Raw genomic sequence first — 23,292 nt, 5'->3', positions numbered from 1 at the left:
TGTGGAGAAGGAGTGAGCGCAAGAGCATGCTCCAAGATATGCCTCGTTAATGTGTACCCTGCAGGATGTTGCCAGGAATCTGAAAAGATGTATGCCATACTGGATGAACAAAGCAATCGTTCTCTAGCAAGATCCGAGTTCTTCAACATCTTCAAAGTCAAAGGAAGTCCGTCGCCTTACACGCTGAAGACGTGTGCTGGACTTTCAGAGACAGCCGGCAGGAGGGCCTGCGGTTACGTTGTTGAGTCAGCCGACGGGAAGATTAGTCTCCCCCTTCCTACACTCATCGAATGTAATCAAGTCCCTGACAACCGTTCTGAGATTCCCACTCCGAATGCAGCTCATCATCACCGTCATCTGAGACGCATTGCAGATGAGATCCCACCTCTTGATCCAGATGCAAGCATACTTCTGTTGTTGGGAAGAGACATCCTGAGGGTACATAAGATAAGGGAACAGATCAACGGTCCACATGACGCCCCTTTCGCCCAAAGGCTAGACCTCGGCTGGGTCGTTGTTGGAGATGTGTGCCTCAAGGGCGCTCACAAGCCATCTCAGGTGAGCACACTCAAGACTTCCATCTTGGAGAATGGTCGTCCAAGCTACCTTACCCCATGCAGTAGTCAGATCCGAGTGACAGAGAAGTTCAGTCATACGGCTCAACCTCAGAAAACCCCGGCGCTGATCTCCGCAGACAGCACACAGATGATGCTCACTGGAGAGAACCCGGGTCAGTCAGTCTTCTGTCGCACCGCCAACGACCACAAACTTGCTCCATCGATCGACAACATGAGATTCCTCCAGATTATGGACAATGAGGTCTCTCGTGACAGCTCTAACAGCTGGGTTGCACCCTTACCCTTCCGGAACCCCAGACGACGGCTGCCAAACAACAGGGGGTATGCCTATAATCGTCTTAACTCACTCCATCGCACACTAGAGAAGAAGCCAGAGATGAAAGCACACTTCCTAGAATTTGTCAAGAAAATGCTTTTCAACGATCATGCAGAGATAGCTCCTCCACTCCAGGAAGGCCAAGAGTGTTGGTACCTCCCTTCCTTCGGAGTCTATCACCTCAAAAAGCCAGAACAGATCCGCGTGGTGTTTGACTCCAGTGCACCATATCAGGGAGTCTCTCTCAACGACGTACTCCTCACAGGGCCCGATCTTAACAACAGCCTCTTGGGAGTGCTCATGAGATTCAGGAAAGAGCCCGTCGCCATCACTGCCGATATCCAGCACATGTTTCATTGCTTCGTGGTGAGAGAAGACCACAGAGACTTCCTCCGCTTCCTGTGGTATCGGGACAATGACCCCAATAGAGACATTGTGGACTACAGAATGCGTGTCCATGTCTTTGGGAATAGCCCATCCCCTGCTGTCGCCATATACGGACTAAGGAGGGCTGCCAAGGAAGACGACGACTTTGGCAGTGATGTGAGAGGGTTCATCGAACGAGAGTTCTATGTCGACGACGCACTGAAGTCATTCCCGACCGAAGCAGAGGCCATCAGTACCCTCGGACGAGCCCAGGAACTACTTGCACTATCCAACCTCAGGCTGCATAAGATAGCCTCTAACAGACCAGCAGTGATGGAGGCATTCCCCCCTGAAGATCGTGCTAAGGACGTCAAAGACCTAGACCTCTTCACTGATGACCTCCCCCTACAGCGTAGCCTAGGGGTGTCGTGGAATATAGCAACAGACACGTTCACGTTCCAAGTCTTAGACGCCAAGAAACCCTTCACACGTAGAGGAGTGCTCTCTACAGTCAACAGCCTATACGACCCTCTCGGCTTCTTAGCCCCTGTCACCATACAAGGCAGGCTGCTCCTCAGGGAACTCTCCACACGCGCTGAAGAGTGGGATTCACCTCTCCCTGAAGAGATGGAAGCAGAGTGGGACAGATGGAGAGACTCACTCCAAGACTTACAGGAGATCCGAATACCTCACTGCTATTCGTCTATCTCTCCCTCAAATGCCCAATTCAAAGAACTTTGTGTCTTTGCAGACGCATCCGCTAAGGCCATTGCAAGCGTGGCTTATCTGAAGGTCACCACTCAAGAAGGACAAAGCAAAATCAGCTTCGTCTTTGATAGAGGCAAGTTGGCGCCCCAGCCAGACCTCACCATACCCAGATTGGAACTGTGTGTAGCAGAACGCAACCTACCCCCTCACAGCAGTCTACGGAAGCTGCATCCTATCATCGACACCGACGGACTGTCTCTGAGGTGGTTCTTCTTTTGTCGCCAGAGGACTCCAGTGACAAGTAGAGTTCGGACTATGTGGAGTCGTTAACGACCCCAGATGGGGAGTGTTCTGGACCATGTTTACATGCAGATAGCACCCTCTGGTGGTGGTTATTGTGTTAGCAGTGTGTTTGTATGAAGCAGAGGTCATTTGACCTTTGTTCCTTTCTTCCTGTGTGAGGTCATTTGACCTTTCTTCCTTTCTTCCTTTGAGAGGTCATTTGACCTTCATACCTTTCTTCCTGTGTAACCCAAGAAGTAGAATCCCAGGAAGTAGAATTCCAGGAAGAACCTGGCAGTAATGGAGGATTCCATAAAGGTTTCACAATCCAATGTAATCTGATTTCAAATGTTAGGCCAAACGCAATATCTGTGAGTATCTTTGTTCCTTAGCATAATAGCAATGTTGTCAGAGTAATATTTTGATAACACTATGTTTATAAAAGGTTAATATTTGATAGTTATAGAAGTTAGTCCAAATGTTAGTTAGTTATACAATTAGTCTATTCTACTGTTGTAAATATGTTTATATCTTATGTAATATCGAATGTATAGTACTCAGTTTATGTACAAAACATACTTTGTCTTTGTTTACAGTTTCACAAATTTGTTTAAGTAATGCTTCAAAACAGCAACCGGCTTCAGAAGAATTATTTTTGAATAAGTGTTTAACTTGCTGGATAACTAGATAGGAGCACGTCTAGCGCGGCCAGTACAGTGAAAAGATAGCAATACGGCTAGCTGTGAAGAGTGGAGCAGGAGGAACCCAGAGTAAGCCTTAACCTCGTAGAGCACATCTACCTCACATCAACATGTCAGAAGATAATAACGAAAATGCTTTGCAGCAAGTAGAAGACCTTAAACAGCCAGACGAAACTGTAGAACGTGACAATCGGTCTATAAGCGCCGGTTACTACAGATCGCAAGTTAGTTCACGGTCATCGGGTGATTCTAGAGTAAGCATAGCCATCGCCAAAGCACGGGCTAAGCTAGTAGCAGCTCAAGCCAGAGCTGCGCATGCGGACAGTGAAATAGAAATAAAAGTAAGACAGGCCCGTCTCCAAGCTGAACCCCAAGCAGAACAGGCCCGACTCCAAGCAGAACAGGCCCGACTCCAAGCTGAATTCCAAGCGGAACAGGCCCATCACCAAGTGGAACGCCAGGCTGAACAGGCCCGTCTCCAAGCCACATTAGACGCTCTGCAGCAACAAAAAGAAATAGATGCTGCATTAGCCGAGACACAAGTATTCGAGGCAATTTTGGAGGGAGCTGATCCCGAGACAGCTTACAAACCTTTAATTCCCGTTCCGTGGCAGAGTCCACGACAGCGCACCATGCCGACATACGGTTTACAGGAGAAAGGGATGGAGGCCCGCACATCCCTACAGACGCAAGCACTTCGTATAACATGCCACAAGTTGCCAACAAAGGTCAAAGCAGACGGCGTGCCTCAAGCTGCAGAGTCTCCCCCAGCAGAACGGAAGACACGGTGCAGAGGAATAGGACGCCAAATAGAGAAAGTCAGAGGCAAATCCCCTCTCGGCTCCTTGAGACCCCCAACAGAGCCCCCAGCCAAGGCAACCCTGGCACAGGTCCCAGCACCTATGACCTTGCCAAATACCTTGCACGCACCCAGCTGGTGACTTCGGGGTTAATCAAGTTTGATGACAGGCCGGAGAATTATCGGGCTTGGAAGTCCTGCTTCCACGATGCCATATCGAGCTTAGACCTGTCGGCAGGAGAAGAGCTTGGCCTCCTTATCAAATGGCTCGGCCCAGAGTCCGCCAGACAGGCCTGCAGGATAAAAGCGGCCAATGTGGGACAGCTGCCAGAGGGGTTGAAGAAGGCTTGGGCGAGGCTGGAAGAAAGCTACGGCTCGCCCGAAGCCATTGAAAGGGCTCTCTTTGACAGGTTGGAGAACTTTCCGAGGTTGACGAGTAAGGAACCCCAGAAGCTCCGCGACCTTGGAGATCTGCTGTCGGAACTCGAAGCCGCAAAGCAGGACGGCTACCTACCCGGTCTATCGTACTTAGACACTTCCAGAGGGGTAAGTCCCATCATTGAGAACCTTCCATTTAACCTGCATGAGAGGTGGATAACGTTTGGATCAAAGTTCAAGCTAAAGCACAACGTGGCGTTCCCACCATTCTCTGCGTTCGTTAAATTCATCCATAAAGAAGCCAAAGCCAGGAACGACCCCAGCTTCAACTTCTTCTCCTCCCACCCAGCACTTGCCAGAAGAGACAAGTTCAACAGACATGGAAAGACACCAATATCTGTCCACAAAATGCAAGTGTCCTCAACTGAGCACGCAAAGATTCAGAAGAAACCTGAGGATATGAGCAAACAATGCCCTATCCACAACAAGCCCCATCCTTTAAAGAATTGCAGAGGCTTCAGGGAGATGTCCCTGGAAGATCGGAAACAATATCTTAAAGAGAACTCTACGGCCTAGAAATTCAGTGCCCTTAGCGCCGATTTTGCGGCGCTAGAGGGCCTAGCGCTGCAATTGGCGCCGGCGCCGAAATTGCCTGGGGCCCTTCCGCCGCGGTAGACCGGTAGCGCTGCGCCGGCACCGATGACGTCATCGGTGTGCGCAGCGTCCCGGTTGCCATGCCGACGGGCCCCAGCGCCGAAATTCAGTTGCGGCCGCCTCGCCCGTGGCAGCCGCAACTAAGACTCTGGCAACAGAGTCTTACATGACTTTGCGCCGGCGCATTAAAGGCCCCGCGGCGGCCGGCCGCTTTCCCGCCGGCCGCCTGGCCGCAGCTCCCTCCCCGGACTTCCCCCCCCCACCCCCCCGGAACAGAAGCAAGCCCGGCACTTGTCCGAGGTGCCAGGCTCATTTTTAAAAAGATTTTCGCGGGCCGCGGCCGGGTGCAGGCAGCTCCTCCTTAAGGGAAGGAGGAGGCCTGCACTTCCCGAACCTGCCGCACCGCAGCGGGCGCCGCAGCGCCGGAATAGCGCCGAAATTCAGCGCGTTGCGCCAGTTTTCAGGCGCAAACAGCTCTCAGCAGCGCCGGCAGCCGTTTGGGCGCAGAACTATTGAATTTTGGGCCCGACCAGCGCGACTTAGCTCCAGCACTAACTTCCGGCGCTAAAGCCCTGGCTGCGCCAAAACTCAATTTCTAGGCCTACATGTTTCAAGTGCTGCTCTTCCACGAGCCATCTCACCAAGAACTGCAAGGTAGATGCAAAATGCACAGAAGGCGAAAGTGATCGGCACGTTTCAGCACTACACCCAGGCCCAGCTCCTTGGAAGTCAGAGATGCCTCCTCCCGCTTCAGAGCACGGCGGGGAGAGAGAGGGAGCTGCTGGTCCAGAGATTACATCCAGGTGCACCGAGGTGTGTGGAGAAGGAGTGAGCACAAGAGCATGCTCCAAGATATGCCTCGTTAATGTGTACCCTGTAGGATGTCGCCAAGAATCTGAGAAGAAGCCATCTCAGGTGAGCACACTCAAGACTTCCATCTTGGAGAATGGTCGTCCAAGCTACCTTACCCCATGCAGTGGACGGATCCGCGTGGTGTTTGACTCCAGTGCAACATATCAGGGAGTCTCTCTCAACGACGTACTCCTCACAGGGCCCGATCTTAACAATAGCCTCTTGGGAGTGCTCATGAGATTCAGGAAAGAGCCCATCGCCATCACTGCCGATATCCAGCACATGTTTCATTGCTTCGTGGTGCGAGAAGACCACAGAGACTTCCTCCGCTTCCTGTGGTATCGGGACAATGACCCCAATAGAGACATTGTGGACTACAGAATGCATGTCCATGTCTTTGGGAATAGCCCATCCCCTGCTGTCGCTATATACGGACTGAGGAGGGCTGCCAAGGAAGAAGACGACGACTTTGGCAGTGATGTGAGAGGGTTCATCGAACGAGAGTTCTATGTCGACGACGCACTGAAGTCATTCCCGACCGAAGCAGAGGCCATCGGTACCCTCGGACAAGCCCAGGAACTACTTGCACTATCCAACCTCAGGCTGCATAAGATAGCCTCTAACAGACCAGCAGTGATGGAGGCATTCCCCCCTGAAGATCCTGCTAAGGACGTCAAGAACCTAGACCTCTTCACTGATGACCTCCCCCTACAGCGTAGCCTAGGGTTCTCATAGAGTCATAGAGTCATAGAGTTATACAGCACAGAAAGAGGCCCTTCGGCCCATCGTGTCTGTGCCGACCATCAATCCCTGTCCAGTCTAATCCCATTTTCCAGCATTTGGTCCATAGCCTTGTATGCAATGGCATTTCAAGTGCTCATCCAAATGCTTCTTGAATGTTATGAGGGTTCCTGCCTCTACCATCCTTTCAGGCAGTGAGTTCCAGATTCCAACCACCCTCTGGGTGAAAAAGTTCCTCCTCAAATCCCCTCTAAACCTCCTGCCCCTTACCTTGAATCTATGCCCCCTTGTTATTGACCCCCCTACTAAGGGGAAAAGTTCCTCTTTATCTACCCTATCTATGCCCCTCATCATTTTGTACACCTCAATCAGGTCCCCCCTCAGCCTTCTTTGCTCCAAGGAAAACAACCCCAGCCTGTTTAGTCTTTCTTCATAGCTGAGGCGCTCCATCCCAGGTAACATCCTGGTGAATCTTCTCTGCACCCTCTCCAAAGCAATCACATCCTTCCTATAGTGAGCCGACCAGAACTGCACACAGTACTCCAGCTGTGGCCTCACCAGCGTTTTGTACAACTCCATCATAACCTCCCTGCTCTTATATTCTATGCCTCGGCTAATGAAGGCAAGTATCCCATATGCCTTTTTAACCACCTTATCTACCTGTTCCGCTGCCTTCAGGGATCTATGTACATGTACACCAAGGTCCCTCTGACCCTCTGTACTTCCTAGGGTCCTACCACTCATTGTGTATTCTCTTGCCTTATTTGTCCGTCCAAAATGCATCACCTCGCACTTTTCAGGGTTAAATTCCATTTGCCACTTTTCCGCCCATCTGACCAACCCGTTTATATCGTCCTGTAGCCTGAGGCTTTCCTCCTCGCAATTTACCACCCCACCAATTTTCGTGTCATCTGCGAACTTACTGATCATACCTTTTACATTCTCATCCAAATCATTTATGTAGATCACAAACAGCAAGGGTCCCAGCACCGATCCCTGAGGTACCCCACTGGACACAGGCTTCCAGTCACAAAAGCAACCTTCGACCATCACCCTCTGCCTCCTGCCACTCAGCCAGTTTAGGATCCAACGCGCCAAGGCACCCTGGATCCCATGGGCTCTTACCTTCTTGACCAGTCCCCTATGCGGGACTTTGTCAAAAGCTTTACTGAAATCCATGTAAACCACATCCACAGCATTTCCCTCATCCACACACCTAGTCACCCCCTCGAAAAATTCAATCAGATTGGTCAGACATGATTTACCCTTGACAAAGCCATGCTGACTATCCCCGATTAATCCTTGCCTCTCCAAGTGGAGACTAATTTTGTCCCTCAGAATTTTTTCCAATAATTTCCCTACCACAGATGTTAGGCTCACTGGCCTGTAATTCCCTGGTTTATCCCTGCTACCCTTCTTGAATAATGGTACTACGTTAGCTGTTCTCCAGTCCTCTGGTACATCCCCTGTGGCCAGAGAGGTTCTGAAAATTTGTGTCAGAGCCCCTGCAATCTCCTCCTTTGCCTCACACAACAGCCTGGGATACATCTCGTCCGGGCCTGGGGATTTATCCACTTTTTGGCCTGCTAAAACCGCTAGTACCTCCTCCCTCTCGATGCTAATATGTTCAAGTATGTCACAGTCCCCTTGCCCGATTTCTATGTCTACATCGTCTTTCTCCATAGTGAACACAGATGCAAAAAATTCATTTAAAACCCCGCCTACATCATCTGGCTCTACACACAGATTGCCACTTTGGTCCCTAATGGGCCCTACCCTTTCCCTGGTTATCCTCTTGCCCTTAATATACTTATAAAACATCTTAGGATTTTCCTTTATTTTGCTCGCCAGTGTTATTTCATGGCCCCTCCTCGCCCTCCTAATTTCTTTTTTAAGTATGCCCCTGCACTTTTTATACTCCTCTAGGGCTTCCTCCGTCTTTAGTCTTTTGTAACTGCCAAAAGCCCCCCTTTTTTTCCTAATGCATTTTTGTATATCCCTTGTCATCCAAGGTTCCCTTTGCTTGTTGGTCCCACCCTTGACCTTTACAGGAACATGTTGGCGTTGTACTCTCTCTATTTCCCTTCTGAAAGTCTCCCACTACTTTGATGTGGATCTTCCTATAAGTAGCTGCTCCCAGTCCACTTTGGCCAGATCCTGCCTTATCATATTAAAATCGGCCTTCCCCCAATTTAGAACCCTTATTTCCGGGCCGTCTTTGTCTTTTTTCATAACCACCTTAAATCTCACCGAATTATGGTCACTGTCGCCAAAATGCTCTCCTACTGACACTTCCACCACTTGCCCGGCTACATTCCCTAGAATTAGGTCCAGTACCGCCCCCTCTCTTGTAGGGCTTTCTACATGTTGGCTCAAAAAGCTCTCCTGGATGCACTTTAAGAATTCTGCACCCTCTAAGCCTTTCACACTCTGACTATCCCAATTAATATTGGGGAAGTTGAAATCCCCCAATATTATTACCCTATTATTTTCGCACTTCTCTGTCACGGAACATAGCAACAGACACGTTCACGTTCCAAGTCCTAGATGCCAAGAAACCCTTCACACGTAGAGGAGTGCTCTCTACAGTCAACAGCCTATACGACCCTCTCGGCTTCTTAGCCCCTGTCACCATACAAGGCAGGCTGCTCCTCAGGGAACTCTCCACACGTGCTGAAGAGTGGGATTCACCTCTCCCTGAAGAGATGGAAGCAGAGTGGGACAGATGGAGAGACTCACTCCAAGACTTACAGGCGATCCAAATACCTCACTGCTATTCGTCTTTCTCTCCCTTAAATGCCCAATTGAAAGAGCTTTGTGTCTTTGCAGACGCATCCGCTAAGGCCATTGCAAGTGTGGCTTATCTGAAGGTCACCACTCAAGATGGACAAAGCAAAATCGGCTTCGTCTTTGATAGAGGCAAGTTGGCGCCCCAGCCAGACCTCACCATACCCAGGTTGGAACTGTACGTAGCAGAACGCAACCTACCCCCTCACAGCAGTCTACGGAAGCTGCATCCTATCGTCGACACCGACGGACTGTCTCTGAGGTGGTTCTTCTTTTGTCGCCAGAGGACTCCAGTGACAAGTAGAGTTTGGACTATGTGGAGTCGTTAATGACCCCAGACGGGGAGTGTTCTGGACCAATGGACTTTTTACATGCAGTGAACATTTTGTGTGTGCAGATAGCACCCTCTGGTGGTGGTTATTGTGTTAACAGTTTGTATGCTGGAAAGGTCATCTGATCTTTCTTCCTGTGTGAGGTCATTTGACCTTTGTTCCTTTCTTCCTGTGTAACACAGGAAGTAGAATTCCACGAAGAACCTGGCAGTAATGGAGGATTCCATAAGGGTTTTACAATCCCATGTAATCTGATTTCATATGTTAGGCCAAGCGCAATATCTGTGAGTATCTTTGTTCCTTAGCATAATAGCAACGTTGTCAGAGTAATATTTTGATAACACTATGTTTATAAAAGGTTAATATTTGATAGTTATAGAAGTAAGTCCAAATGTTAGTTAGTTATACAATTAGCCTATTCTACTGTTGTAAATATGTTTATATCTTATGTAATATCGAATGTATACTACTCAGTTTATGTACAAAACATACTTTGTCTTTGTTTACAATTTCACAAATTTGTTCAAGTAAAGCTTCAAAACAGCAACCGACTTCAGAAGAATTATTTTTGAATAAGTGTTTAACTTGCTGGATAACTAGATAGGAGCACGTCTAGCGCGGCCAGTACATGGCAGCTCATACTTCCAGGAATTTTTGAAGTCACAATGTGTAGACTTCAAAACCTGGACTACCAACAATCCTGCTTTTCATTTTCAATAATAGATAAGGCTTTTCAACATAATTATTACCTGCATCGTTGTTTGGACATGTTGTCTTTTCTTGTTTTGCAGTATTGTCAGCAGCAGAGTTACTTTTTGCTCCCTTATCGCCATCATCTGTTTCTTTTGTTTGCTTTGCATCCAACGCTGCACTCAAACAAAGGAAAGAAATTTCAGCCGTAATATTTTCAACACTTTCTGAGACAAGAAACCTCAACCCATTCAGGGAATCTGAATTTTTGCTCCTGAAGTCTTGTGGTGCTGCTGCACCAGAGGGAAAGCAGAAAAGCGAGCCCTAAATATCACCTGAAGAGACAAGACCAGATCCTGTCCTAAATGTCAGGGACAGGTCATCTACATTGGTGCGGCAGGCGTCAGGAAGCTGCAAGGGTGCATGAGCGGCACCCACCCTGACATCGACCTTCAACTTTGAAGTGGCACCATGTCACTCAGAGGATGGAATAGTGAGTGCAGGAAGGACTCACCGATCAGGGGCATTTTTGACATCTTTGCCTCTCAGTTCATTAAGGGATGCAATCTTAAAAGAAAATGGTTGGCCTTTGGGATCAATTAGCTTCTGCTAACTGCAGCGCTCTCCTGCATGTCTCACCTCTAATAAATGATGACATTATTTTATTAGGTCAGATACTTTACCCAACTGATTCTCTTTATTGATCGCAGCTTCAGTTGCTTGCTTATTGATCCTTTGCAACTCATCTCCTTCTTTACTTTGATCCTCTTCAAGTTGCTTTCCTTTCTCAGTATTGCTTTGTTCTCCTGCAGAGGTTTGCTGTGATTCTACATGAACACAAAAAAACACTGTAATCATTGTAAACCTGTAGTCTAATGGGCCAGAAACTGCAGTTATAATGCTATTGGCCAACAATGAAATAATTCACAGGCATTCAGTAGAGCACAATGCAACTGCAGCCAAGGAGAGATAATATAATTGCTCAGATTGACGCCACATTAAAGACCTTTAGAATAATGCAGAATTGTTGCTCCCTGTGAATATTAACTGCTAGTAGGCTTATCTCACTGCCCTGAATTTACCTCAGTCAACTCGCTTCAAATAATAGAGGTGAAATCCACAACTTGGTTATTCAAGTGCCCCAGTCATGTACCAGCACAAAATCGTATTGTAGTCCAATCATTGGACAAATACTGTACTTTGGTAAGGATATATCAGTGGAGCTCTCAGAAGAAAATGTCATCAAATTGTGAATTTGAGAAAAGAGGAGCTTCATCTCGTCTGAATATGATGGCGACGTGATGGTGCAAACTTCCATTGTACTGGGGTGTCAGGCGAGATATTTACTCAAGGCCTGGAATGGGACTTCAACACACTACCTGCTGACTCAGAAGCAAGAGTGCTGAATGAGGCAGCTCATACTTCCAGGAATTTTTGAAGTCACAATGTGTAGACTTCAAAACCTGGATGACCAACAATCCTGCTTTTCATTTTCAATAATAGATAAGGCTTTTCAACATAATTATTACCTGCATCGTTGTTTGGACATATTTGGGCCAGTAATTCCGGTCCCAACGCGTGAGTACGGACGGGGTACTCACACGTGGGCCCGTTGGAAGTGCCGGATTTCAGCATGCACAGCGCATGCGCGGGAAACCGGCATTTCCTCCAAGGGGTTCAGAGGTCCAACAAGTACGCGCAGCGTTGAAATTCCTTCTTTTTGACAGGTTTGCCCATGTGTAAGGGCCTGAACTTTTTAGAAATGTAAAAAGGAGATGTAAGGACTTGATTCTTTAAGGTAAGTGGTCTATTATTTAAAATTATAACATTTTTTCCACAGCTTTATTGTTTTTAAGGACTTTACAGTAAGGTAAGTTTATTTTTAGACCCGATTTCTTAAAAAATTATTTTTTTCAAAAATTTGATAAATTGTTTAAAATAGTTTTTTAGGTTATTTATAGTTCATTTAATTAGTGGGATCTTTTTTTAAATTTTATTTAAAGTTTAAGTAGTGTTTTGGGCGCCCATAGTTTTCATGAGTTTGACAGTTCTTACGATCAAACTCATGAATGAAGTTTCCCCTCCCCTGATTGGCTGCCCAGTGCTCACCTGATCCCAGCCGGCACATCGCACTAACTACGCCGCTGGATCAGGCAAGCACAGCGCGCCGACAGCTGAACTGGGCCAGTGACAGGAATTCCAAGCAGTCCCAGGCTTCAGCTGTCGGCGCGCCAAATAAGTGCACATCGGGGGCTTGCACGCGTGGCAAGCCCCCGATCCTAATTTCTGCGCCGTTGTCTTTTCTTGTTTTGCAGTACTGTCAGCAGCAGGGTTACTTTGTGCTCCCTTATCGCCATCATCTGTTTCTTTTGTTTGCTTTGCATCCAACGCTGCACTCAAACAAAGGAAATAAATTTCAGCCGTAATATTTTCAACGCTTTCTGAGACAAGAAACCTCAACCCATTCAGAGAATCTAAATTTTTGCTCCTGAAGTCCTGTGGTGCTGCTGCACCAGAGGGAAAGCAGAAAAGCGAACCCTAAATATCACCTGAAGAGACAAGACCAGATCCTGTCCTAAATGTCAGGGACAGGTCATCTACATTGGTGGGGCAGGCGTCAGGAAGCTGCAAGGGTGCATGAGCGGCACCCACCCTGACATCGACCCTCAACTTTGAAGTGGCACAATGTCACTCAGAGGATGGAATAGTGAGTGCAGGAAGGACTCACCGATCAGGGGCATTTTTGACATCTTTGCCTCTCAGTTCATTAAGGGATGCAATCTTAAAAGAAAATGGTTGGCCTTTAGGATCAATTAGCTTCTGCTAACTGTAACGCTCTCCTGCATGTCTCACCTCTAATAAATGATGACATTATTTTATTAGGTCAGATACTTTACCCAACTGATTCTCTTTATCGATCCCAGCTTCAGTTGCTTGCTTATTGATCCTTTGCAACTCACCTCCTTCTTCACTTTGATCCTCTTCAGGTTGCTTTCCTTTCTCAGTATTGCTTTGTTCTCCTGCAGAGGCTTGCTGTGATTCTACATGAACACAAAAAAACACTGTAATCATTGTAAACCTGTAGCCTAATGGACCAGAAACTGCAGTTATAATGCTATTGGCCAATAATGAAAGAATTCTCAGGCATTCAGTAGAGCACAATGCAACTGCAGCCAAGGAGAGATAATATAATTGCTCAGATTGACGCCACATTAAAGACCTTTAGAATAATGCAGAATTGTTGCTCCGTGAATATTAACTGCTAGTAGGCTTATCTCACTGCCCTGAATTTACCTCAGTCAACTCGCTTCAAATAATAGAGGTGAAATCCACAACTTGGTTATTCAAGCGCCCCAGTCATGTACCAGCACAAAATCGTATTGTAGTCCAATCATTGGACAAATACTGTACTTTGGTAAGAATATATCAGTGGAGTTCTCAGAAGAAAATGTCATCAAATTGTGAATTTGAGAAAAGACGAGCTTCATCTCGTCTGAATATGATGGCGACGTGACGGTGCAAACTTCCATTGTACTGGGGTGTCAGGCGAGATATTTACTCAAGTCCTGGAATGGGACTTCAACACACTGCCTGCTGACTCAGAAGCAAGAGTGCTGAATGAGGCAGCTCATACTTCCAGGAATTTTTGAAGTCACAATGTGTAGACTTCAAAACCTGGACTACCAACAATCCTGCTTTTCATTTTCAATAATAGATAAGGCTTTTCAACATAATTATTACCTGCATCGTTGTTTGGACATGTTGTCTTTTCTTGTTTTGCAGTATTGTCAGCAGCAGAGTTACTTTTTGCTCCCTTATCGCCATCATCTGTTTCTTTTGTTTGCTTTGCATCCAACGCTGCACTCAAACAAAGGAAAGAAATTTCAGCCGTAATATTTTCAACACTTTCTGAGACAAGAAACCTCAACCCATTCAGGGAATCTGAATTTTTGCTCCTGAAGTCTTGTGGTGCTGCTGCACCAGAGGGAAAGCAGAAAAGCGAGCCCTAAATATCACCTGAAGAGACAAGACCAGATCCTGTCCTAAATGTCAGGGACAGGTCATCTACATTGGTGCGGCAGGCGTCAGGAAGCTGCAAGGGTGCATGAGCGGCACCCACCCTGACATCGACCTTCAACTTTGAAGTGGCACCATGTCACTCAGAGGATGGAATAGTGAGTGCAGGAAGGACTCACCGATCAGGGGCATTTTTGACATATTTGCCTCTCAGTTCATTAAGGGATGCAATCTTAAAAGAAAATGGTTGGCCTTTGGGATCAATTAGCTTCTGCTAACTGCAGCGCTCTCCTGCATGTCTCACCTCTAATAAATGATGACATTATTTTATTAGGTCAGATACTTTACCCAACTGATTCTCTTTATTGATCGCAGCTTCAGTTGCTTGCTTATTGATCCTTTGCAACTCATCTCCTTCTTTACTTTGATCCTCTTCAAGTTGCTTTCCTTTCTCAGTATTGCTTTGTTCTCCTGCAGAGGTTTGCTGTGATTCTACATGAACACAAAAAAACACTGTAATCATTGTAAACCTGTAGTCTAATGGGCCAGAAACTGCAGTTATAATGCTATTGGCCAACAATGAAATAATTCACAGGCATTCAGTAGAGCACAATGCAACTGCAGCCAAGGAGAGATAATATAATTGCTCAGATTGACGCCACATTAAAGACCTTTAGAATAATGCAGAATTGTTGCTCCCTGTGAATATTAACTGCTAGTAGGCTTATCTCACTGCCCTGAATTTACCTCAGTCAACTCGCTTCAAATAATAGAGGTGAAATCCACAACTTGGTTATTCAAGTGCCCCAGTCATGTACCAGCACAAAATCGTATTGTAGTCCAATCATTGGACAAATACTGTACTTTGGTAAGGATATATCAGTGGAGCTCTCAGAAGAAAATGTCATCAAATTGTGAATTTGAGAAAAGAGGAGCTTCATCTCGTCTGAATATGATGGCGACGTGATGGTGCAAACTTCCATTGTACTGGGGTGTCAGGCGAGATATTTACTCAAGGCCTGGAATGGGACTTCAACACACTGCCTGCTGACTCAGAAGCAAGAGTGCTGAATGAGGCAGCTCATACTTCCAGGAATTTTTGAAGTCACAATGTGTAGACTTCAAAACCTGGATGACCAACAATCCTGCTTTTCATTTTCAATAATAGATAAGGCTTTTCAACATAATTATTACCTGCATCGTTGTTTGGACATATTTGGGCCAGTAATTCCGGTCCCAACGCGTGAGTACGGACGGGGTACTCACACGTGGGCCCGTTGGAAGTGCCGGATTTCAGCATGCACAGCGCATGCGCGGGAAACCGGCATTTCCCCCAAGGGGTTCAGAGGTCCAACAAGTACGCGCAGCGTTGAAATTCCTTCTTTTTGACAGGTTTGCCCATGTGTAAGGGCCTGAACTTTTTAGAAATGTAAAAAGGAGATGTAAGGACTTGATTCTTTAAGGTAAGTGGTCTATTATTTAAAATTATAACATTTTTTCCACAGCTTTATTGTTTTTAAGGACTTTACAGTAAGGTAAGTTTATTTTTAGACCCGATTTCTTAAAAAATTATTTTTTTCAAAAATTTGATAAATTGTTTAAAATAGTTTTTTAGGTTATTTATAGTTCATTTAATTAGTGGGATCTTTTTTTAAATTTTATTTAAAGTTTAAGTAGTGTTTTGGGCGCCCATAGTTTTCATGAGTTTGACAGTTCTTACGATCAAACTCATGAATGAAGTTTCCCCTCCCCTGATTGGCTGCCCAGTGCTCACCTGATCCCAGCCGGCACATCGCACTAACTACGCCGCTGGATCAGGCAAGCACAGCGCGCCGACAGCTGAACTGGGCCAGTGACAGGAATTCCAAGCAGTCCCAGGCTTCAGCTGTCGGCGCGCCAAATAAGTGCACATCGGGGGCTTGCACGCGTGGCAAGCCCCCGATCCTAATTTCTGCGCCGTTGTCTTTTCTTGTTTTGCAGTACTGTCAGCAGCAGGGTTACTTTGTGCTCCCTTATCGCCATCATCTGTTTCTTTTGTTTGCTTTGCATCCAACGCTGCACTCAAACAAAGGAAATAAATTTCAGCCGTAATATTTTCAACGCTTTCTGAGACAAGAAACCTCAACCCATTCAGAGAATCTAAATTTTTGCTCCTGAAGTCCTGTGGTGCTGCTGCACCAGAGGGAAAGCAGAAAAGCGAACCCTAAATATCACCTGAAGAGACAAGACCAGATCCTGTCCTAAATGTCAGGGACAGGTCATCTACATTGGTGGGGCAGGCGTCAGGAAGCTGCAAGGGTGCATGAGCGGCACCCACCCTGACATCGACCCTCAACTTTGAAGTGGCACAATGTCACTCAGAGGATGGAATAGTGAGTGCAGGAAGGACTCACCGATCAGGGGCATTTTTGACATCTTTGCCTCTCAGTTCATTAAGGGATGCAATCTTAAAAGAAAATGGTTGGCCTTTAGGATCAATTAGCTTCTGCTAACTGTAACGCTCTCCTGCATGTCTCACCTCTAATAAATGATGACATTATTTTATTAGGTCAGATACTTTACCCAACTGATTCTCTTTATCGATCCCAGCTTCAGTTGCTTGCTTATTGATCCTTTGCAACTCACCTCCTTCTTCACTTTGATCCTCTTCAGGTTGCTTTCCTTTCTCAGTATTGCTTTGTTCTCCTGCAGAGGCTTGCTGTGATTCTACATGAACACAAAAAAACACTGTAATCATTGTAAACCTGTAGCCTAATGGACCAGAAACTGCAGTTATAATGCTATTGGCCAATAATGAAAGAATTCTCAGGCATTCAGTAGAGCACAATGCAACTGCAGCCAAGGAGAGATAATATAATTGCTCAGATTGACGCCACATTAAAGACCTTTAGAATAATGCAGAATTGTTGCTCCGTGAATATTAACTGCTAGTAGGCTTATCTCACTGCCCTGAATTTACCTCAGTCAACTCGCTTCAAATAATAGAGGTGAAATCCACAACTTGGTTATTCAAGCGCCCCAGTCATGTACCAGCACAAAATCGTATTGTAGTCCAATCATTGGACAAATACTGTACTTTGGTAAGAATATATCAGTGGAGTTCTCAGAAGAAAATGTCATCAAATTGTGAATTTGAGAAAAGACGAGCTTCATCTCGTCTGAATATGATGGCGACGTGACGGTGCAAACTTCCATTGTACTGGGGTGTCAGGCGAGATATTTACTCAAGTCCTGGAATGGGACTTCAACACACTGCCTGCTGACTCAGAAGCAAGAGTGCTGAATGAGGCAGCTCATACTTCCAGGAATTTTTGAAGTCACAATGTGTAGACTTCAAAACCTGGACTACCAACAATCCTGCTTTTCATTTTCAATAATAGATAAGGCTTTTCAACATAATTATTACCTGCATCGTTGTTTGGACATGTTGTCTTTTCTTGTTTTGCAGTATTGTCAGCAGCAGAGTTACTTTTTGCTCCCTTATCGCCATCATCTGTTTCTTTTGTTTGCTTTGCATCCAACGCTGCACTCAAACAAAGGAAAGAAATTTCAGCCGTAATATTTTCAACACTTTCTGAGACAAGAAACCTCAACCCATTCAGGGAATCTGAATTTTTGCTCCTGAAGTCTTGTGGTGCTGCTGCACCAGAGGGAAAGCAGAAAAGCGAGCCCTAAATATCACCTGAAGAGACAAGACCAGATCCTGTCCTAAATGTCAGGGACAGGTCATCTACATTGGTGCGGCAGGCGTCAGGAAGCTGCAAGGGTGCATGAGCGGCACCCACCCTGACATCGACCTTCAACTTTGAAGTGGCACCATGTCACTCAGAGGATGGAATAGTGAGTGCAGGAAGGACTCACCGATCAGGGGCATTTTTGACATCTTTGCCTCTCAGTTCATTAAGGGATGCAATCTTAAAAGAAAATGGTTGGCCTTTGGGATCAATTAGCTTCTGCTAACTGCAGCGCTCTCCTGCATGTCTCACCTCTAATAAATGATGACATTATTTTATTAGGTCAGATACTTTACCCAACTGATTCTCTTTATTGATCGCAGCTTCAGTTGCTTGCTTATTGATCCTTTGCAACTCATCTCCTTCTTTACTTTGATCCTCTTCAAGTTGCTTTCCTTTCTCAGTATTGCTTTGTTCTCCTGCAGAGGTTTGCTGTGATTCTACATGAACACAAAAAAACACTGTAATCATTGTAAACCTGTAGTCTAATGGGCCAGAAACTGCAGTTATAATGCTATTGGCCAACAATGAAATAATTCACAGGCATTCAGTAGAGCACAATGCAACTGCAGCCAAGGAGAGATAATATAATTGCTCAGATTGACGCCACATTAAAGACCTTTAGAATAATGCAGAATTGTTGCTCCCTGTGAATATTAACTGCTAGTAGGCTTATCTCACTGCCCTGAATTTACCTCAGTCAACTCGCTTCAAATAATAGAGGTGAAATCCACAACTTGGTTATTCAAGTGCCCCAGTCATGTACCAGCACAAAATCGTATTGTAGTCCAATCATTGGACAAATACTGTACTTTGGTAAGGATATATCAGTGGAGCTCTCAGAAGAAAATGTCATCAAATTGTGAATTTGAGAAAAGAGGAGCTTCATCTCGTCTGAATATGATGGCGACGTGATGGTGCAAACTTCCATTGTACTGGGGTGTCAGGCGAGATATTTACTCAAGGCCTGGAATGGGACTTCAACACACTACCTGCTGACTCAGAAGCAAGAGTGCTGAATGAGGCAGCTCATACTTCCAGGAATTTTTGAAGTCACAATGTGTAGACTTCAAAACCTGGATGACCAACAATCCTGCTTTTCATTTTCAATAATAGATAAGGCTTTTCAACATAATTATTACCTGCATCGTTGTTTGGACATATTTGGGCCAGTAATTCCGGTCCCAACGCGTGAGTACGGACGGGGTACTCACACGTGGGCCCGTTGGAAGTGCCGGATTTCAGCATGCACAGCGCATGCGCGGGAAACCGGCATTTCCCCCAAGGGGTTCAGAGGTCCAACAAGTACGCGCAGCGTTGAAATTCCTTCTTTTTGACAGGTTTGCCCATGTGTAAGGGCCTGAACTTTTTAGAAATGTAAAAAGGAGATGTAAGGACTTGATTCTTTAAGGTAAGTGGTCTATTATTTAAAATTATAACATTTTTTCCACAGCTTTATTGTTTTTAAGGACTTTACAGTAAGGTAAGTTTATTTTTAGACCCGATTTCTTAAAAAATTATTTTTTTCAAAAATTTGATAAATTGTTTAAAATAGTTTTTTAGGTTATTTATAGTTCATTTAATTAGTGGGATCTTTTTTTAAATTTTATTTAAAGTTTAAGTAGTGTTTTGGGCGCCCATAGTTTTCATGAGTTTGACAGTTCTTACGATCAAACTCATGAATGAAGTTTCCCCTCCCCTGATTGGCTGCCCAGTGCTCACCTGATCCCAGCCGGCACATCGCACTAACTACGCCGCTGGATCAGGCAAGCACAGCGCGCCGACAGCTGAACTGGGCCAGTGACAGGAATTCCAAGCAGTCCCAGGCTTCAGCTGTCGGCGCGCCAAATAAGTGCACATCGGGGGCTTGCACGCGTGGCAAGCCCCCGATCCTAATTTCTGCGCCGTTGTCTTTTCTTGTTTTGCAGTACTGTCAGCAGCAGGGTTACTTTGTGCTCCCTTATCGCCATCATCTGTTTCTTTTGTTTGCTTTGCATCCAACGCTGCACTCAAACAAAGGAAATAAATTTCAGCCGTAATATTTTCAACGCTTTCTGAGACAAGAAACCTCAACCCATTCAGAGAATCTAAATTTTTGCTCCTGAAGTCCTGTGGTGCTGCTGCACCAGAGGGAAAGCAGAAAAGCGAACCCTAAATATCACCTGAAGAGACAAGACCAGATCCTGTCCTAAATGTCAGGGACAGGTCATCTACATTGGTGGGGCAGGCGTCAGGAAGCTGCAAGGGTGCATGAGCGGCACCCACCCTGACATCGACCCTCAACTTTGAAGTGGCACAATGTCACTCAGAGGATGGAATAGTGAGTGCAGGAAGGACTCACCGATCAGGGGCATTTTTGACATCTTTGCCTCTCAGTTCATTAAGGGATGCAATCTTAAAAGAAAATGGTTGGCCTTTAGGATCAATTAGCTTCTGCTAACTGTAACGCTCTCCTGCATGTCTCACCTCTAATAAATGATGACATTATTTTATTAGGTCAGATACTTTACCCAACTGATTCTCTTTATCGATCCCAGCTTCAGTTGCTTGCTTATTGATCCTTTGCAACTCACCTCCTTCTTCACTTTGATCCTCTTCAGGTTGCTTTCCTTTCTCAGTATTGCTTTGTTCTCCTGCAGAGGCTTGCTGTGATTCTACATGAACACAAAAAAACACTGTAATCATTGTAAACCTGTAGCCTAATGGACCAGAAACTGCAGTTATAATGCTATTGGCCAATAATGAAAGAATTCTCAGGCATTCAGTAGAGCACAATGCAACTGCAGCCAAGGAGAGATAATATAATTGCTCAGATTGACGCCACATTAAAGACCTTTAGAATAATGCAGAATTGTTGCTCCGTGAATATTAACTGCTAGTAGGCTTATCTCACTGCCCTGAATTTACCTCAGTCAACTCGCTTCAAATAATAGAGGTGAAATCCACAACTTGGTTATTCAAGCGCCCCAGTCATGTACCAGCACAAAATCGTATTGTAGTCCAATCATTGGACAAATACTGTACTTTGGTAAGAATATATCAGTGGAGTTCTCAGAAGAAAATGTCATCAAATTGTGAATTTGAGAAAAGACGAGCTTCATCTCGTCTGAATATGATGGCGACGTGACGGTGCAAACTTCCATTGTACTGGGGTGTCAGGCGAGATATTTACTCAAGTCCTGGAATGGGACTTCAACACACTGCCTGCTGACTCAGAAGCAAGAGTGCTGAATGAGGCAGCTCATACTTCCAGGAATTTTTGAAGTCACAATGTGTAGACTTCAAAACCTGGACTACCAACAATCCTGCTTTTCATTTTCAATAATAGATAAGGCTTTTCAACATAATTATTACCTGCATCGTTGTTTGGACATGTTGTCTTTTCTTGTTTTGCAGTATTGTCAGCAGCAGAGTTACTTTTTGCTCCCTTATCGCCATCATCTGTTTCTTTTGTTTGCTTTGCATCCAACGCTGCACTCAAACAAAGGAAAGAAATTTCAGCCGTAATATTTTCAACACTTTCTGAGACAAGAAACCTCAACCCATTCAGGGAATCTGAATTTTTGCTCCTGAAGTCTTGTGGTGCTGCTGCACCAGAGGGAAAGCAGAAAAGCGAGCCCTAAATATCACCTGAAGAGACAAGACCAGATCCTGTCCTAAATGTCAGGGACAGGTCATCTACATTGGTGCGGCAGGCGTCAGGAAGCTGCAAGGGTGCATGAGCGGCACCCACCCTGACATCGACCTTCAACTTTGAAGTGGCACCATGTCACTCAGAGGATGGAATAGTGAGTGCAGGAAGGACTCACCGATCAGGGGCATTTTTGACATCTTTGCCTCTCAGTTCATTAAGGGATGCAATCTTAAAAGAAAATGGTTGGCCTTTGGGATCAATTAGCTTCTGCTAACTGCAGCGCTCTCCTGCATGTCTCACCTCTAATAAATGATGACATTATTTTATTAGGTCAGATACTTTACCCAACTGATTCTCTTTATTGATCGCAGCTTCAGTTGCTTGCTTATTGATCCTTTGCAACTCATCTCCTTCTTTACTTTGATCCTCTTCAAGTTGCTTTCCTTTCTCAGTATTGCTTTGTTCTCCTGCAGAGGTTTGCTGTGATTCTACATGAACACAAAAAAACACTGTAATCATTGTAAACCTGTAGTCTAATGGGCCAGAAACTGCAGTTATAATGCTATTGGCCAACAATGAAATAATTCACAGGCATTCAGTAGAGCACAATGCAACTGCAGCCAAGGAGAGATAATATAATTGCTCAGATTGACGCCACATTAAAGACCTTTAGAATAATGCAGAATTGTTGCTCCCTGTGAATATTAACTGCTAGTAGGCTTATCTCACTGCCCTGAATTTACCTCAGTCAACTCGCTTCAAATAATAGAGGTGAAATCCACAACTTGGTTATTCAAGTGCCCCAGTCATGTACCAGCACAAAATCGTATTGTAGTCCAATCATTGGACAAATACTGTACTTTGGTAAGGATATATCAGTGGAGCTCTCAGAAGAAAATGTCATCAAATTGTGAATTTGAGAAAAGAGGAGCTTCATCTCGTCTGAATATGATGGCGACGTGATGGTGCAAACTTCCATTGTACTGGGGTGTCAGGCGAGATATTTACTCAAGGCCTGGAATGGGACTTCAACACACTACCTGCTGACTCAGAAGCAAGAGTGCTGAATGAGGCAGCTCATACTTCCAGGAATTTTTGAAGTCACAATGTGTAGACTTCAAAACCTGGATGACCAACAATCCTGCTTTTCATTTTCAATAATAGATAAGGCTTTTCAACATAATTATTACCTGCATCGTTGTTTGGACATATTTGGGCCAGTAATTCCGGTCCCAACGCGTGAGTACGGACGGGGTACTCACACGTGGGCCCGTTGGAAGTGCCGGATTTCAGCATGCACAGCGCATGCGCGGGAAACCGGCATTTCCTCCAAGGGGTTCAGAGGTCCAACAAGTACGCGCAGCGTTGAAATTCCTTCTTTTTGACAGGTTTGCCCATGTGTAAGGGCCTGAACTTTTTAGAAATGTAAAAAGGAGATGTAAGGACTTGATTCTTTAAGGTAAGTGGTCTATTATTTAAAATTATAACATTTTTTCCACAGCTTTATTGTTTTTAAGGACTTTACAGTAAGGTAAGTTTATTTTTAGACCCGATTTCTTAAAAAATTATTTTTTTCAAAAATTTGATAAATTGTTTAAAATAGTTTTTTAGGTTATTTATAGTTCATTTAATTAGTGGGATGTTTTTTTAAATTTTATTTAAAGTTTAAGTAGTGTTTTGGGCGCCCATAGTTTTCATGAGTTTGACAGTTCTTACGATCAAA

The 23,292-nt window shown here is 45.2% G+C and overlaps 1 protein-coding gene and 1 pseudogene across 3 annotated transcripts in view; one reads left to right on the top strand and one right to left on the bottom strand.

The window, feature by feature from the left end:
- The window catches only part of LOC147106753 (natural cytotoxicity triggering receptor 3 ligand 1-like), a 744,151-nt pseudogene that overhangs the window by 282,049 nt on the left and 438,810 nt on the right, over positions 1-23,292 (top strand).
- The window catches only part of LOC147106758 (uncharacterized), a 141,492-nt gene that overhangs the window by 47,709 nt on the left and 70,491 nt on the right, over positions 1-23,292 (bottom strand). For all 3 annotated transcript variants that reach the window (XM_086007844.1, XM_086007847.1, XM_086007845.1), the window contains 11 exons: positions 21,914-22,057; positions 21,290-21,406; positions 20,509-20,589; positions 18,232-18,375; positions 17,608-17,724; positions 16,827-16,907; positions 14,550-14,693; positions 13,926-14,042; positions 13,145-13,225; positions 10,868-11,011; positions 10,244-10,360 (listed from right to left, as the gene is read on the bottom strand). In XM_086007844.1, the coding sequence (XP_085863970.1) occupies positions 10,244-10,360; positions 10,868-11,011; positions 13,145-13,225; positions 13,926-14,042; positions 14,550-14,693; positions 16,827-16,907; positions 17,608-17,724; positions 18,232-18,375; positions 20,509-20,589; positions 21,290-21,406; positions 21,914-22,057 (1,287 nt within the window). The remainder of the gene's footprint in view (positions 1-10,243; positions 10,361-10,867; positions 11,012-13,144; positions 13,226-13,925; positions 14,043-14,549; positions 14,694-16,826; positions 16,908-17,607; positions 17,725-18,231; positions 18,376-20,508; positions 20,590-21,289; positions 21,407-21,913; positions 22,058-23,292) is intronic.

The sequence above is a fragment of the Somniosus microcephalus genome, chromosome 15 (assembly GCF_052327205.1).
Source record: "Somniosus microcephalus isolate GS21.2 chromosome 15, FLI_Smic_1.0, whole genome shotgun sequence".
NCBI lineage: Eukaryota > Metazoa > Chordata > Chondrichthyes > Squaliformes > Somniosidae > Somniosus > Somniosus microcephalus.
This window is presented reverse-complemented; position numbering and strand designations above follow the sequence as displayed.